An 18,000-nucleotide genomic window follows, 5' to 3' on the forward strand; every position below is an offset into this window, starting at 1 on the left:
ACTGTGGAAGTCCGTTAATTTTAATTTAATATCCTTCAAAATATATTTATACACTAGGTAGTTAGCATTTCTTGCCTTTATGTGTTCATAAATAGCTGTCAGCTTTTGCTTTTTGAATCTCAGCCAAGTGTCGGGAAAAACGAACTGATGGAAGCTCTTTGAAGTGTGCAGGGGGCTTCAGAGCATTTTTTTCCTTCCCTTTACTAGTAGGGTGCTGAAACCATGATTCCTTAAAGCTGAGATGGCAGTGAGCTCAGGTTTTGTTAAGCTGTGGAGGTGAGAGGGAACATCAGCAACTCTGCTGCCACCAGTAGTGCCCCATGAGCTGTGTAATCACCATTGTGGACTGTGCTGGTGCTGACTGGCTGCATACACCAAACAGGATGGGACAAATCATTTGCCTGGACAAAGCATGGCTGGTTTTCAGAATTTGAGCCCTAAACGTGGTTTCTTTATGATTTTTATATTTTGTTTGCTACTTTTGTTTTCACAAAGATGTTTCAGAAAGCCGGAAACTTTCGGTGTCCTACAGTAGCAGTTGCAACAATAGGACTAACAGTAGAAGAAAAAAGACACATTTAATTACAGCATGTCTTCAAAGGAGTAGTGAAATTGAATTATCCTTAGTAATTAGGAAATACAGCTACATTTAAAATAAGTGGACCAGTTAATTAGGATTTTTTAAATAGATGTCATAAAATCTTCCTTCAAAATTTATTCTGTGCCAAACCTTAGGGCTTGACTAAATGCATATTTAAAAAGCCCAGGTGTGGTCATTTTTGATCAGAAACTTTGCATAAAGCTTCGTATAAAGCTTTTAAAATTGTGTTTTCCCTGCTGTCTATCTTGATTTTTCCTTTTTTTCCCTCTCTTTCTTTCCCTGTAGCCCCTTTATTGTTCAGGTTAATCTTCAGTGCCATTCTCCTTACCTTCATATCATATTATGTTACTTTATGCTTTTGTTTCTCTTCTTTTTGTGTTTGCATCACTTCTTCTTGTCTGTCTTCACCTTCCCACATTCCTTTCTCTTCCCACTGGATGTTCAGCTGTCCTTATTCTGTATCTATTCTTCCTTTCAGCCTCCTACCTTTATTTCTATCCTGTGTTTGAGGCTTTTTCCTTCTGACTCCAGGCAAACCCAATGAGTCACGCTCGTGTTCTCTCATAATCTGACCCTGGTCTGGGTCCTGGTTAGTTCATGTCCCTGCCAGCTGGAACAGAAAGGAGGGATGTCAGACTTGACACACTTCACTTCTAAGCACAAACACTCACTATCTGTGTTTCAGGGATCAAGGTTGATCATTTTGAATGTTGCTATTATCTACCAGTGTTTCAAAGCAGTCTCTAGCATCAGAGGTCTTTTGGGGTTTTTAGCTGTCAGATGATGCCAACACAGAGCAAATCAATTCTACGTGGTTAAATAGGTCCAGCTTTGTTGCTGTAGCACAGTTTCTTTTTCCAAACAGTAGAGATGAGATATCTGCTGTTTTGCAATGACACTTGTTCGTTAAGTGTGGAGGTACAGTGCTGCAGTCTGAGGAAGCTGTAACCAATTCAAAACTAACCAAAGGACAGGTCATTTCCCATGTCCAGCACAGGGCTGTAATCCTCAGTAGAGTCAAACATCAATCAAAGGAAGGGAATTTTTGCACCATTAAGAACTAGATGTTGGTCCCAGCTGATCCAGGTGCAGGCATTCCATCACACACCACATTAGGCATGTTTATTTGTCCCAGCCTGGAGAGAAGCTGTGTATCAGCTGGGTAGACATGTGGTAAGTACACCCTGCAAAGGGACTGCCACCAGCCCCTACCATGTTCTGGTATTCCCACTGTCTAGTGATCATGCTGTCTGCCTCTTTCAAAAGTTTGGAAGTGCCATGGGAGTGTCCAATCAATGTGCAAACGTTCTGGGGGTTTTTTTGTTTTGAATTACTGCAGCTGTCATGCCAGTAGTGCCTGCTCTCCTGGTGATATGCACTGCATTTAGCCATTTTCTGACACCAAACCATCACCTCCAGCTGCATCCCCTGGTTGCTGTTAGATGCATCCTAATACATGGTTGCATGAGCTCCTGAGTTCTGGCTTTCAGGCTTGAGCACCAACCTGTGTTGTCCATCATGAAGAAATATTACATCTCCATTTCACTGTGCTTGGAGCAACCACATTTGCTAAGAAACAGGGCTTTTAAAGCAGAGAATAAAATTAGTTGGAGGCTGTTGGGTGGAAGCATCTTGCTAGAGCTTTGTGTTCCTTTATTTGAGAAAAGAGTTGCATTTTCTGAATGAAGGATGGCGTGGTTAGCAGCCCTTTGGGGAGTGTTCTTTTTGTAAGGCATGCATGTTTGAAACCATTTCCTCATCCCCAACCTGGAAGAAAATGTGGTTACCCACTAAACTTTTAAAGCTTCTAGATTATGACATTAGTAAGTGGGAAAAGTTGTGGCTGTAGATCCAAAGAAGTTGCATGTTCCTGATCTAACCAAGCATTTCTTTACAATTGTCCTGATTTTCAGTCTGACACACGCAGATTGTTTGTGTTGTGGCAGTGTACAACCTCCCAGATCTCACAGTCTGACTTTCACCATTTGCTCTCTCCACTGGTTAAATATTGATCTTGGGGCTGGAGAACCCCTAAGCCTAGAAAAAACTTTCATAGAGCCATTCAAAAATGGTAATCTGGCTTCAAAACTAGTCAAACAGCAACAGCCCAGATCTTTCTCTTTTATGTTTTTAGTTTTAGTTTGACAAGGGAAATCACGTGTAATTTTTCCAGTCAATTGCCATTAATTCTCAGGAATGTATTTTTATGAGAAGAGAAAAACTGTTGAAAAACAAGAGGAGGGGGAATGATGCTTCCAAACTTTGGAACAATTGTGATTTTTCTGTTTTCCTAAACCTGCCTTCCTGTAGCCTGTCTACCACTTGATCTCTAGTTGGTATCCACCTCGTAACTCCCATTTTCCATGGGACTTGCTTATTCTGGCCCATTGGTTTCCTCCTCCTACCACCTTCTGAGTTTTCCCACCTTCTGTTTTAACTTTCTTTTCTTTCTTTATTTACGTCCATTGCAGCCAGATCTCTATGGCTCACAGATGTGCCCAGGGAAGCTCCCAGAGGTGCGTCACAGGCCCCAAACGCTTCTTTGAGATGTCATAGCACTGCAGCTGCAGGTTGATGTGTGTGCAGTAGATTTGTTGCTTGGCTTTTCCCACTTTTTTTTCCATCTATCCTAAACTTTGGAGGCCCATGTCACACGTTGTTTTGTGGACAATTTCGGAGAAGCTGCTGTATGGAAGTAGATTGGGGTGGCAGGTTTTTCCTCCAGTGAGCCCTACAGTTCCCTGGTCAGTGTCAGCTGTGCAGTAAAGGGGGAAAAGGACAGGCTGGCAGATCTAGGGAATTATCCTGGATAACTGAACCAAGTTCTCATCAGTAGCATTTCAGAGTAGAGCTGGGGCTTTTAGTGATTGGATCGATTTTCAAATTCCACCTCACCCGTAAGATGTCCAAGAATTCATCCGAGGCTTTGGCACTCTCAGCCTGTTTTCTGAGTCCTTGGTTTCTGTATGTTTGCAGTAGAGAATCTGGAGACATCCTTTGCAGCTGTGGTGTACCTCAGTGTCAGGATTTTGAGAGCTGAAAGGCAGATTCTTTACCCCACAGTGTTCTCTGGTATGCTGAAAATTAATTGTATCAGAGTGGGGTTTGCCATTGAATCAGATAGCAGTGATCATTTCAGCAAAATGTGTTTGCATTCCTAAGCATGAAAAGTCCACTGTAAAGCTCCTAAAAAACACTGTGTTGTCTACCTGTAGAGAATAGTCTTGTTCTGTCTGCCCTGAATCACCAGGCAAACAAGCTTAAGCCTTAAATCATTATTCCATTGAAGAGCAGAGTTGATTTCCAGAGAAGTTTCATGTCCTTTTTTTCCTCTCACAGTCATTACCTTATTTTCTTTTTAAAGTTGGGTCCTGGTTTTAGCTAGTTTTTCAATAGAGAAGAAATGATTGCATCTAGTTGTAATTGTAAGGTGTCAATCAAAATTTCTGCAAGTAATCTTACAGCAAGCATGGGATCTTGGTAAAAATCTGTGAGGCTGCACATTTTAAATACTCTAAACCCACTTTGTTTCCACTCAACATCTACAGGGCATTCCAGAGCAGTGGGCCAGGCTACTACAGACCTCCAACATAACAAAACTGGAGCAGAAGAAGAACCCACAGGCTGTCCTAGATGTCCTCAAATTTTATGATTCAAAAGAAACAGTTAACAACCAGAAATACATGAGCTTTACATCAGGAGGTAAGTTAATGTCTCCCAAAAGGGGAGGTCAGGCTCCAAAGCAACTCAGAGCAAACTTCAGCATTCAAGTGGTCAGGAAGCAACCTTAACCAATTCCACATTGTGGAATACTCCTGAAATTAATTCCATTTCTCTTCTATTTTCCCCCAGATATAATTAAAATTGTGACTTTGCTTTGTTGCAGTTTTTTTTAGAACTAACCAAGATTTTGAAACAAATGAAGATAGCATTAGTTTGGCAGAGTCCCTGTCCACAGCTTCAGCTAAAAAAGGGGGTGTCTGTAGCCAGCAGGGTGTGGACAGCATTTGGAATGTGACTTGCTGGGGTTCCATGTCCTCCACAGGATCATCTGTGTGGAATCTGCCATTTCCTCGCTTTGAAAGTTCACCTGAGACACCTTCCAAAATGCAGAAGTTTCTCACAAGTCTTTCTAAAAACTGTCCACTTATCTCCAGGATTGAGAAAAAGCATTTTTTCCTCCCAAATTCCGTAATTAAAGGTTTTGACTAATTTGACACTTGTGAGCTAAAACAGCAGTTCTCTTTTTGATGAAATGCAAACTGAGGAACAGTTCACGTGTGCTCCTGAACCCAGGAGCTGTTCTCATGCTTTGTCAGAATAGAGCTGCAGTGGCTGAGGAGGGTTTCAAGGAAGCTTTTCTGTGGAAATGTTGTCAGGAGGCTAATGAGAATGAATGCATGCAATCTATTGGGAAAAAAAAACAAACAACAAAGCACAGGAAGAAAAGGAGAAAAAGCAGCTTTAGCTCTTGGGTGGAACAGAACCATTGACAGTTAAAGAACAATTTGCATTTTCTTGACCAAATTTCTGTTTACTTTATTTACTGGCAAACAGGGCAGAAAATAGACACAGTCTGGAATTTTGGCCTGTTTTCTTTCTTGCTGTTGCTCCTGAAGGGATGGTGTGAAAGAAAAATGATCTCTGTTTGGGTTGACTTGTTCTGTGGGCTTCCTCCAAACAGGCAGGTTTTTTTTCTAACAGCCTCTGGTTCATTCTCCTTTGCTCATTGCAGATAAAAGTGCCCATGGATACATAGAAGCCCATCCATCGGTGAGTGGGGAAGTAACTTTGGATGTTTCTAGTATTTAAGAATTGTGAAGCAAGCCATGATCTTTCCTGGGCTGGTTTATGATTTTCTGTTTGAGATGTTTTGAAAAGGGTAAAAGTCTGGTTTAGCAGACAGAAGGCTGCTGGCTGGTTTTAGCCATGGTGTGTATCATTCACAGCCATATGCAGCATTGCCTAATGAGCCCGTTTTAATTTAGTTTAAAAAATTTAGAATCCCATTTCTAAAGTTTCATGATTTCTCCTTAGTACAGCTGGATATATAACTGAATATAAATAAGGTTCTAATTGATATGTAATTCACTAGAACCACTGAAGGCAAGTTTTAAATAGCCATCCACTCTAATTAATGCTGAATTGCAATAGCAATCCCGAGATGTAGGAGTGACATACACATTAATACTGACCAAATTTATTAGGATTATTGTTAGTGAATTAAATAGCAAGTGGCTGAATGGGGATTAGGCTTTTATTTTAAAGTGTTAAGCAGCTTCATGTGAGGTTTGGGATTACACAGCCAACTGTGTATAATGAAATGAAAATCATCTTTGAATATTCACACTTCAGATTTTCCATCAATGCCACTTCCCTTATCTTTAATAAAACACACTTCTCAGAGGAAGTGTGGTGCTCTCCAGAGCAGAGTAAACCTTCTCAGTGGCCTTTCCAGTGGGTATGGACACCTTGGCAGATGCTGTAGTATTTTTGTCGAGCAGACAGAGGCAGTAGTGAGACAGTCAGCATGACAGCTTTCCAAAATTACCGACTCAGCTCTCCCTGTTTGCTGTGGGCTGCCCTTCCTGGTATTTCTACTGCACCAAAGGGATGGCATTTTAAAGAGAGTGACAGTCAGATGTGAATATGATGAATGGTGCCTTTGATCTGCTTCATTTCTCTGAGTGGCCTGTTGTAGCCAGCTTTCAAGCAGTCGGTAAACACTTCACAAAGTGGATTTTTTTTTTGTTTTGTTTTGTTTCACCAGCAAATTTGGGATGACATCATAGAACCCCCTGCCTCTGAGCAGTAGCTGGGGCTGGAGGAGTTCAATGCACCTCAACCTTTAAGTGTTGTGCTGAGTTTAACTTAGACTTAGGCCCATAGGAGTGTGTGTATGTCTAGATTGGCCTCTGATGTCTAGGAAGACTAAGTGTGTAGGTGGCTATCAAAGCTTCAAAGTGGCAGGATAGTGACTGTCACTCACAGTACTGTCTGTCCACAGAGCACCAAAACAGCATCAGAACCTCCTCTGGCTCCCTCTGTGTCTGAAGAAGAGGATGAAGATGATGAAGAGGAGGAAGATGACAATGAACCTCCCCCTGTTATCGCCCCACGGCCCGAACACACGAAATCAGTAAGTGCCAGTGTTTGGTGCAGTGCAGAGCTGCAAGTCTCTGATCAGACAGCACCTCCTGTTTGGGGCTGAAGGTGCTTGGGTGCAAGTCCTGCATTGACACATGAGCTTCACTGACACTGGGAAAATCGGGTTTGAACTTCCACATTCACGTTTCCTGGGATTCTGGTGGGGACCATGACTTTGTTCTTGTATCAGGTAAGAGGTACCATCATGTCCTTTAATGCTACAAGGGTGAGAATGGGCCACTTTGTCCAGCTGTGCAGGTTCCCTGCCAGCAGGAATAGCAGTCCAAAGATGCAGTTCTTACCCTGGCAAGATACATAGGACACACTGTCCTCTGGAAGTGCCTGCCTCTCTCCATGGGCTATATCAGAAAATCCATGAAAATTGAACATCAAACTGGCCATGAACTTGAAACCGTTGGTTTTTGCTTGTTCAGTTGGAGAAGTGGACAGCAAAACCAGTTTTAGAGTCCTGGATGTGGCTGACACGATCTTCCAAGGGTTTGTACTTGAAATAAGATCTCAAGGAGATCTCTGCCAAGCCACCTTTCTGACACAAAATCATTTCTTGTCACAGATCTACACACGCTCTGTTATTGAACCTGCCGCTGCACCAGCACCAGCTAAAGAAGCTACCACTCCCCAACCTGAGAACTCCAACACAAACACTCTGTACAGAAACACAGACCGGCAGCGGAAAAAGTCCAAGATGACAGATGAGGAGATCCTAGAGAAACTGAGTATGTATTGGGGGTTTCCAGTCTGCCAGAACAGTGCATCTCCTGCGTGTGTCAGCGTTAGCTGTACCAAATGTTGCTCTCAGTTTGGTGTCACGGAATCATTTGCAGCTCCCTGCAGAAACTGTTGTGCTTTCAGGCAGAGAGAGAACACTCGGGGTGTTCCTGAGGCCTCTGAGGGCAGCAGGGACTGGGGTGGGTTTGCCTGAGCCTCCTTCTGTGCTGAAGGCAAAAGCAGAGATTGTTTCTGGTTGAGCAAAAGGCTGTGACCTGGTGAATGATGTAGGGAACTCCTGTGTACTAATGGCCAAATGGAACAGAATGTTTGGGTCCCTAAATTTTCTAGATTCCTAATTTCTCACGAGTCACTGGAGTCAAAATACGTAGCAAAAATTTGTTGGGTTTTTGGGGTATTTTTTGTTTGTGGGAGGTTTTTTATTGGTGTGGGTTTTTAACCAGTAGACAACTGCAGGACTAAGCTGGTTCCTTCAGCCTCAATGAGCTCTCCTTGAGACAGTTACACATTTTCCAGGTATTCTTTGGCTGTCCTTTTTGTAACTGTTATTGTTCCTCCTACTCCTACAGTTCATTTTAATAAGAATTTTACAGTTTTATCGGTGAGCTGTCCTTTGAAAGGAGCACCTGCTATATATTCCTCAGATGACATGGCATTTTTTCATGGCTAATTCCCAGCCAGTTAATACTGTGAGAATCCTAACAGGCCCCAGCCCCTGTGCAGATCATACTCTCTTGAAGCACATCAAGCCCTTTGTGAATTTAATTTACTTCTTGCATGTGATGGCTGCCAGTGCAGTGTTCTCAGATGAAATGGTTGAGTTCAGAACAGAGCCCAGGTTACTCTGTATCTACCATTAAGTAGTTAGTAAAAAAAACCACACTGTGACACCTCTTTGTGTCAGATCACAAAGCCAATAATGTGTCTTTGATGGAGGCAACTGCTTGTTTGGCTGTGGCTTTTTCTCAGGGCTCAACCTTCCTGTCATACCTCCCCTGCCACTGGTGGCTGCTGTGGCTGCACAGGCTGAAGCTTTCTTTAGCTGTGAGATTTCAGCTGCTTGCACAGAGTTTCCATTTCCTGCACCCTTACCAGGCTGACATGAATCTCAGTGACATTAGGGAGTATCCAAGGGATAAATTCAATAGTTTTAGCTGAGGGCACAATGAAATAAATTCCAGAGCAGGTGGTTACCTGCAGGTATGTCAGCTTCTAGAGAGAGGAATTCAGCTTCTCCAACTGATGCTAAATGTTTGAGGCAGGCTTCCCCCATGGGATCTACAGGTACTCTGCATCCATGAGCTCAAGTATGCCTATCATTTATTCAGGTTGCTATGTATGCCAGGTTGGGACTGAGCCCTGGAGTTTTGGGGGTTATATCTTTAAAATGCTACATGCTTTCATGCTTTTTCTTTCTTAACAATTTGCTGCCTATTGAACAAGGTCTGAATGTCTGCCTTGGGCAAATTGTAATGTGGGCAATGAAAATATTTTTGTGCTTTCACGAAGTTATCTGAAAACAGGCATGAGGCTTTTTATTAGAGCCTTGAATTAATTTTATTTAAGCAGTGTGGTGCTGGTTCTGTTTTAACTCACATGACTGCTTCACCTTCCCTACTCCCCCACAACTGTTTCTATGCTACTTTTAGGAAGATGTCCCCTGCCCTCTTTTATCTAAAATTGCTTTCATAATTCTCTTCTGCTTGAAATTACTTGAGTTCTTTTAGAGCTTTTAGAGTTTTATTAGTGAGTAAAGCCTGTAATATTGAGATAAGATCAAATAAAATTCTGTCTGTAATGAAATCATGACTATGTTCCACTGATAACTGTAAAACAGAACTGGCCCAATTCAGCTTTCTTATCCACTTAATTTAGGACTTGATAAAGGAAAGTGCTTAAAGACATCAAAATAGCTGATAGGTTTATCTTTTGTCCAGAGCAAGGAGTGCTTGTCTGAGTGGGAGCTGCGTACCTGTCACTTTGTTGATTTTAATGTTTTACTGTTTGATGTACATTGGCTTTAAGCACAGGGAACCAGCCACAAGCAACTGCCTTGGAAAAGCAGCTACTGAAGTCTTGAGGAAAAACTCTGGAAATCTGAACTTGAAAATTAGTGGCAAATTTGGAAAATAATTTTTAAAAATCTTTCTTCCTCAGCCCTTGTCTGTATTCTTTTCTGAAGTGAATGAACTTCCATGAACTCCTCTCTGTTCTAACAGATACACTTTTCCATTAACTTGCTGAAAATAGCAGCTAGCCAGGCACTGGCAGCACAGGGCTGTTCCTGCTTTCCAGCCCAGCACAGAATTAGAGCAGTGTTTGATTTACTGCTGCAGAGCTCATGGGGTTGTGAGACAGTCCCATGGGGGATAGTCCCATGTGGCCCCATCACCCACCGTGGAGTTTGTGCCACTGAAAGCTGAAAGTAAACCTTGACACCTTCTTGCCCATTTGGAGATGCCAGGAATGTGATGGGAAGGAAAGAAAGCAGTAATTAGGATATTGTGTTAGTGTCTGATGAAAGAGCCAAAATCTGATAGAGTCCAATCCAAAGGCTTAAATAAAGAAACAGGACTGTTTTTTCTGGTCTGGTAGTTTCCTTGATAGAATGAAAACAGTGAAGGTGGTGGCTCAGTGTCTTTTAAGGACTTACCTTGGAATGTAGAAATCACAAGAACAGTTGAAGAAGATGAGTTCAGAAGGACACTGATCAGTGATCTGCAGCATATTTCCTTTGACTGATCTGACTGTATCCCTGTGTTACAAATACCAACCAACATGTATTTGTTTACCTGTACCTCCAAAACAAAACCAGATGATGCACCATTCCCTCTTAGTAGTCACAAACACCTCTTCACCCTGTCCAGGCCATTTTTATGGAGCAAAGAGGTCTTTAGCCTCCAAATGGGCATCTGACTGGATGCCTAGCCAGGAATCCTGCCTGCCAGCACAGCGAGAAGACAGGGCATCAGCACCATCTGCTACACTCCCTGCTAAAGCAGTTTTGCAGCCCTTGGCAGGAGTGTTAATGGGAGCTGCAGGAGAAGAGGTTTCCTTTGCCCCACATGCTCACTCCCCTCACCTAGTGCTCCAGGAACACCAGCCAGGGCTGAGGGCAGGGTGAGCCTGCTTGTGCCTGGGATGCCCACACAGTCTCAAGTGCCCTGAAGTGGCCCTGCCCTGCTGTGCCAACCTGCAAGAGTCAGATGGACAGGAGTGTCAGGGCCCAAGCTGAGGGTGTGACACCTGCTTAACTTTTCATAGTTTCGTCTCACTGAAACATGTGGCATGAAACAAAGCTCATTCTGCTTCTCTAAAGCAGGTCTTCACTACAAAATAACTCTTTAGTAGAGAAGAACAGGACTAGAGGACTCTGGGACTCCCTTCTAGCTGACTAGAAGGAGGGATAGGAGATGAGAAGGTATAAAACCACCTGCTTCACACTGTGGAGCTTGAGCGTCCCACTGCTGCAGCATGGACCTTCCAGGAGTCAGCAGCCCCTTGTTTGGTCTGTGTTGTGCATCACATCAGCTGGGCTCAGGATCAGCATCCCTGTGGGCAGCTGTGTGACACCAGAGCCCCAGGAGCAATCACAATCACAGTGATTGTGAGCCATCCTGCTGGTGGGAAGATGTCAGTGTGTGTGTGGTGCTGAGAGGGTGAGTCCAGTGTGGGTGACAGGTCTGTGTCACATTGAAAACCAGCAGTGTGCTTCTTGAAATGGCACAGGGCAGGAGAGAGTCTTCAGAACTTAGCCTGGAAACAGGGATGGGGGCCCTGCTTCTGGAACCCCATCACTCATGATTGCAGCATGAGATGCTGTTCACTGCAAACATAAAGGCATTCTTTTGGCAAACTGCTGGAAGGTTGAGATGATCTCCTCCTCTCCTGGAAACACTTGCAAGACTCTTCCTGTTCCAAAAATGGTGCCTGTTCATCAAAAAGTGAACACAAGGTACATTTAATCTTCAGGTTTGTTGAATCACAAAGTGATTTCCAAGAAAATAATGGCACTGTAGTTCCAGCTCTCCTTAATGCTTGTAGAGGACAAACACTTGCATTGGTGCCTCTTGTTTTCTGATCTCTATCTGTTCTGAGTGTTTCTCCTTTGTGTTTAGTTTCCTGTCAGGGTAACCCTAAAGGACTGGAGAAAATCAGTGTTTGTGGAGGCCATCTGTGCTGTGGAGCTGCCTCTGTTGTGCTGTTGTTGTTGTTACCCAACTGACCACGAATGGCTCAAAACCTACCAGACACTGGGGCTGCATTTTGGATCTGCTGGGAGGTGAAATCTCTATTTTGAAGTGAGACTCTTGCATTTTGTTTCTTTCAGGGAGCATTGTGAGCGTGGGAGATCCTAAGAAGAAATACACTCGATTTGAAAAAATTGGCCAAGGGTAAGTCATATCCCAGTTACTTGTGCAAAACCATGGGCCAGCTGTTTTGCTGGTGTAATATCAAGCATGAAGGTCAGCAAGCTTCAAACAGGTTCAGATATGATCATGATAGATCCTCCTGTCTCTCAGTACTGATCAGAATTTATAACTGGTCAAAAGTAAGCATCAAAGACAACGTGGTGCTCATGATGGTATCTTATCTGCAGCAAGGAGCAGAGCCTAAAAGATCTCCTGTCTCTTAAGTGTGTTTGCTTATTTTCTCAGAGAAATCATTTTTGTATGTCTCAAAATAATAAAACCAAGCTTAAGAAAGGAGGAAAAAACATTATTACCTAAAAGAGTTACTTATCACCTGAGAGCTGTCACCTGACATTTATTTCAAATATTTGCTTAAAACAATACTCAGTAGTCAACTATAACCACATAGTTTAGAAATCCAAACCAGAGATGGAATAATCTTTTTCTAGCAGGGGTTGTAAAACCCAAAAATTCAGTAATAGACACAGAGCCAATGCACTTCAGAGGAAGAGACATCATCTGCCTCATGGTGGATCTCTTATGGATCCTGCAGGTTCTAGGCATTTATTGAAAATAATTACTCAAGCCATTCCCTTTTGAAACCCAGCTTTGCTTACTGTAAATTGGATCAATTTGAAATATTTCCTATGTGAGGAGGCAAGAACAAAAGAACTTACCTCAAAAACAGGGGTCTGACTTGCATTTTAAATATGGACTGCCTGCACCATTAGTGTTTCCTTGGCAGTGTTGTCATTCCAGGAGGACTGGCACCATCTGTGTAACACCAGGACACTGCTGTCAGTGGAGGACAGAAGTTGTTTACTGGCATCAGGAGACCTTTTTCTGCCTTAACTGTTTGTGGGGTCTGAGCTCAGAGTAGCCTGTTGCTGACCTAGAGTGGTTAATGTACTGCAGAGAGGCTGACATCCTCATGCTCTGTCTCTGGCAGGTTTTATCTGGGATCTCTCTGGTTTGGTAGGGCCCTTGTGGGAAGGTGTTTATGCTCCTGCATTATGAAAAGCCTTTCTCAAATTCCAGCTTGCTTCCTCCCCAAAGCTTTGGTTCTTACTGTCATTTGGAAAAATGTCAGTGGATACTTCAAGCTGTGCCTGTCTCTTAGAAAAGAAGTGTCAGCTGAACAAGTGAGAGCAGAATAAACATGCATGTGAAACAGATTATTGCTGTCACTGTGAGAGTGTGGCCATCACCCTCACAGTCTTTTATTTTGATACTCCTAGCATTGAGCTTGTACAAAGGTGCCTTGACAGCTTGTGGAAAGACAAGTGGCTGGTATGTGGCCTAAAAGGCTATCTAAATGGATTTCCTCCAGCTTTTAGTCTGAAGATTGCATTGCCTCCTTGGAGAGGAGTGAGTGTGCTGCCATAACTAACTCATGCCTCTAATACTGCAGGCCAGTTTACTGGGATAGGAAAAGATCCTAAAGAGAAAGATCAGCAGAAAGGTAATCAAACAGGATGATCAGGAGGACCCAGAGGGCTGCCTGGCTGGGTTTGGGTGTCTGCAGCAGCACTGGGCTGTGGCACTGCTGATGTGCTCAGTTAATGCAGGTGCCATTCCTGAGCTGCCACCCCTGCAATGAGTTGGCTACAGCTGTGCCAAAGGCAAGTGTTGTAGTGATGGGAGTGAGCAGGTTTTTAGTAGCTGCTAATGAGAGCACTGCAAGGATGGAGAGGTGTGGCTGCTCAGAGAACTGCAGGCAGGGAGCCGCTGCTTATGTAAGGAAAAGCAATTTGTCCAGCACATTGCACTCCATGGCTTCATAGAGCTGGGAAGTGCATAAATACTGAGGTGGTTTTACAGGCACCTTGCAGTGAACAGGAGTCAGCAGGCCTCTGCTGCAGAACAGGTCAGTGATGAGTCCCTGTTTTGTCTCCAGCTGAGGACTGAAAATGTTGCTGACACCAGAAGAAACTTAGTTCTAACTAGCACTTGATGAGAGGTTGTGCTTGCTCAAGCAGTGTTAGCTCTTGTAGCAAGACAAATCAGTATGGAGCCATAGGCAGCCTGGTTAGTGCTGCACTGCATCACAGTGACACAGGTCTAATGGGGACTCCTGGCACTTGCCTAAGTGCACTAAAGACAAGGTGCTGCAGAACTGATTAGAAGTTACTGATCAGACATGAGTTACTTAGAAATAAAAGTTTGTAATGCAGAATCACAATGCCTTTGCAATTAATTCACAGCTTTACTTAAATTACCTTTATCTAAACTCCTCACAGGTGGCCTGGAGCATTCCAAAAGCATTCTAATTTCTGGAGCTGTTTTGAAATAAAGCCTGATAGGACTTTGTTCTGGAGAATCATCACAGTGTTAGCAATTCTGAATAAATGTTCTTGACTTCTTATGAAAACAAATTGGATTAATCTTGTCCATTTCTCATAGGAAAATGCCTTTACCTTTATATTAAAAGAATGCATAGCATGCCCAATGAGAATACTGCTCTCAGTGCAGACACGAGGTCTCTGTTGAACTCAACTGCTGCTGAAATATTTCAGCCTGCAGGTAAACAAAGAAGCCAGGAGAACAGGAGCAAATTGATTTTGGCACTTTGAGTCACTGGGACACTTGCTGGATGCACATTCCTGCTTGTGAGAATTCCCTCCCTGGCTCTCCACTGCCTCACTGCCCCTGCAGACATGGTAAATGGTGGCAGTGTAAAGCTGTGGTTTAGCTCCTAAGGCTTTTCAACCCCCCAGCTGCTCTGAAACCCAAAGGAATTGCCTCTGCCTGGGGCCTTTTCAGCTCTTCACATCGTTATGGGGAAGAATTCTTCATCTTTGAAGGAGAGGCAGATGGCAAACCAGACCTCACCCTGTCTAGTCTGCAGGTGAGCACACCACTTATTTCTGGTGGCTCTACGACACTACCTGTGTGTGCCACAAAAGCAACACATGGACACCATGAAGAGTCCTTCACATGTCAGATGCACTCAACAGAAGCAGCTGCCTACGGTTCTTGACACACAAAGAAACTCTCTAAGTATCCTCTGTTCTGAGTCCTTCTCAGTTTGGGTGTGAAATAATAGATGCCTTAACCTGCTCTAGCTGTGACCTTGCAGGATGACTGGAAAATTGTTTACTTGCATGCTGGAGAAAGCTGTATTTAGATCTTTTCATCAAATGGCTGTCATATGTTCAGGGTTCTCAGAGAGACTGTGTGACATTGCCTGAGTTTGGCAGATGGATTCAATTTAAAGGTGTGAGAAGGCCCAACTGGACTGTGTGTTACATTTCATGGAAAAAACACACTCACAGACACACAAAGAAAAAGGGGAAACAATCTAAATTCAACCCAGCAAAATGGAAAAGAATTAAACATACTCTTTTCCAGTTTTTGTAGACATTTTTTGTAGACATGCCCCTACCTCCCCTTAGGTTCTGAATTAAAATAATGTAGAGTGTACACTGGAGATTTGCAGCAGCCCTTTTTCTTGATGTTGGACCTCAGTTTTCTCTTGGAGCCCCAGCATGGCAGAGGGCAGTGTGCTGCCATGCTCTTGGCTTGGGAGTGGGTGAACCCTTATAATCACTGCAGGCAGCAGGGCTCTCCTGTCTGGGCTGGATTTCACTCCCAGGGACTGAAGGGTTTCTCAGTTTCTCCTGCTGTTTTGTTCCTAGGGCTTCAGGAACTGTTTACACAGCGATTGACATTGCCACAGGACAAGAGGTAAGTGTGAAAAAGCCCAGCACATTCTGCAGCAGTTGAGTGCTTTCCCCTGTGCTCTGAGCTGTGGCTGGAGCTTTGGGTGGCCACTAGAGCTTTCCTGCAAAGGCTGTTTCTCTGAAGAATGGGCAAATGTCAGCTGGCAAAATCCATCAGCTGCTGTCTTCAGCTTTTCAGTGAGATATCTTTAAGGGCAGTGTGGTTCTGTGCCTCAGTAACTAACACTTACTGTGGCCATGTGCTGAGCAACACTGGATCTGAGGTTTTCATAAATGCCTAAAAAGGTGCCTGTGAATTCCTAGAATCCATTTCAGAAGTTGCTAAGTGCTAGGATTGTTGTTTGTGTTGTGGAACAACATCCATAATATATGTCTGTATTTGCTTTGTTATGCAATCAAGAATAGCAGGTGATACATTCAAAAACCATGTAATTGTCCACTGCATGTTCATTCTGATCTTGTGCAGCAGACTACTCAGGTTAATGGTTTTTAATGTCATTTTAGGTGGCCATAAAGCAAATGAATCTCCAACAGCAGCCCAAAAAGGAACTAATTATCAATGAAATCCTGGTCATGAGGGAAAATAAGAATCCAAATATTGTTAATTATTTAGACAGGTAAGTTGTTTTGGTATTATCAAGTGAATGTTCATTTACACACTGTAGGCCAAAGGTTAAAAAACCCCTTTGATCATTGCAGAATATGGAGCTCTTTATTATTTCTCCACTCATCTCCAGTGGATGGGAGGAAATTGCATTGGCTCTGCATTAGTCTTTTCTGGCATACATAGTTTGAATTCTGTTTTCAGAAACCTGGACCAGCCATATCTTACTAAAACAACAGTCTGTCAGATCCATGTTCCAAGTATTTCCATGTTGTTTTATTGTTCTGGGGTTTGGTTTTTTTAAAGTTGATCAGATTTTCTATGTCTTGTGCAAAGTGCTGACAAACCATCCTAGAAATTCTTTCCTTCAGGCTCTTTCCACTATTTTCTGTTGCTGAAGATGCAGGAAGACTAAGTTCTTGTTTCCAGGAACACCTAATATGACAATTTTTAATGGTCTTTCCTGTTTCTGAATATATGTTTTGCAAGATTTTCCAAACATTTGACCAACTTCTGTCCTCAGTGATCCTCATCTCCCACCCACACCCTCCTCCCATGGATAACTTTGAAAGTTATGAACTTTGAAAGTTATTTTGTCCTGTTCCTGGGGTTAATGGTGGAATTCATGAGTTAAGATGATGAACCAGCTGGTGCCATGTGTCCTGGTTCCAGATTTCTCTTTGCTTGCTAATCTTACTAAAGTGCATTTTGCACTTGCTTGTCACCCAAGGTATCTCCTTTTTCATGGATGTGTCTTTCTCATGTAGCCTGTGCAGATTCCAAGAACTGTGTAGCCTAGAAGGAACATCCTCTTCATTTTATTCCATCTTCATTTGCAAGTGACCTGGATGCAAGAATCAGTTGTAGATTATGATTATTCATTAGTTTAGCTGTGCACATCCATCTCCACAGCACTGTTTTCTCCTTGCAGCTACCTTGTTGGTGATGAGCTGTGGGTGGTGATGGAATACTTGGCTGGAGGCTCATTAACTGATGTCGTCACCGAGACGTGTATGGACGAAGGACAGATCGCTGCTGTCTGTCGGGAGGTGAGGGGTCCCCCCTCTGCTGCTGTCTGCAGGGACAGGGTGATGCTTCTGGTGCTGCATTATGTGGAGAAGAAAGAGCAGCTCCACTGCAGCAGCAGTCACTGTGTCTGTGTTTGCAGGGGACAGTCTGTAGCAATAATTGATGTTTCCCTTTCAAAAGCTGGTATGTGCCTTCCCCTAGAAAGACGTGACTCTAACAGTATTGGAGCAGCAAGCTCTTCTCTTGGCTGCACCAGCTTCTGCCATTCCTCACCATTCCCCTAGAAAGGAAATCCCATAGAGCAGTTGCTTTCTCATGTGATGAAATCGTGTCATGAATTTTTACCCTTACATTTCTTTTTTCTCTTATCAGTGCCTGCAAGCCCTGGATTTCCTTCATTCCAATCAAGTGATCCACAGAGATATCAAAAGTGACAATATTCTTCTTGGAATGGATGGATCTGTCAAATTGAGTAGGTATTTTTGGTCAAGTGCAGCATTCCTGGATGTGGGGTGTGGGATAGCTTTTGAGTGCTGGCCAGTTCTCCAGAAGTGGTGCTGGTGTGTCAGGACCCCTGCTCTGAGGGCACAGCTGCAATGTGCAGAGAGGTCTAGAGAGAAATGGGGTGTCAAGAGTGGCTTTGCTTTGTGTATGACCCTTCCAGAGTGGAGTTACAGTCTAGAGCTTCAAGTGTTCAAGTAAAAGCCAGTGAATGAAACTTGAGGGCTTCTTTAAGTGGCCAATTCCATATGACCTTGGCTACAGCCCTGAGAA

At 43.3% G+C, this 18,000-nt stretch overlaps 1 protein-coding gene across 1 annotated transcript in view; it reads left to right on the forward strand.

Moving 5' to 3' along the window:
• PAK3 (p21 (RAC1) activated kinase 3) overlaps positions 1-18,000 on the forward strand; it is a 55,730-nt gene that overhangs the window by 34,336 nt on the left and 3,394 nt on the right. Inside the window, exons 4-12 of the mRNA XM_066334043.1 lie at positions 4,150-4,303; positions 5,337-5,374; positions 6,609-6,740; positions 7,323-7,485; positions 11,829-11,892; positions 15,549-15,597; positions 16,098-16,210; positions 17,129-17,246; positions 17,599-17,698. Coding sequence (XP_066190140.1) covers positions 4,150-4,303; positions 5,337-5,374; positions 6,609-6,740; positions 7,323-7,485; positions 11,829-11,892; positions 15,549-15,597; positions 16,098-16,210; positions 17,129-17,246; positions 17,599-17,698 — 931 coding nt within the window. The remainder of the gene's footprint in view (positions 1-4,149; positions 4,304-5,336; positions 5,375-6,608; positions 6,741-7,322; positions 7,486-11,828; positions 11,893-15,548; positions 15,598-16,097; positions 16,211-17,128; positions 17,247-17,598; positions 17,699-18,000) is intronic.

Source organism: Sylvia atricapilla, chromosome 21 (genome assembly GCF_009819655.1).
Source record: "Sylvia atricapilla isolate bSylAtr1 chromosome 21, bSylAtr1.pri, whole genome shotgun sequence".
NCBI lineage: Eukaryota > Metazoa > Chordata > Aves > Passeriformes > Sylviidae > Sylvia > Sylvia atricapilla.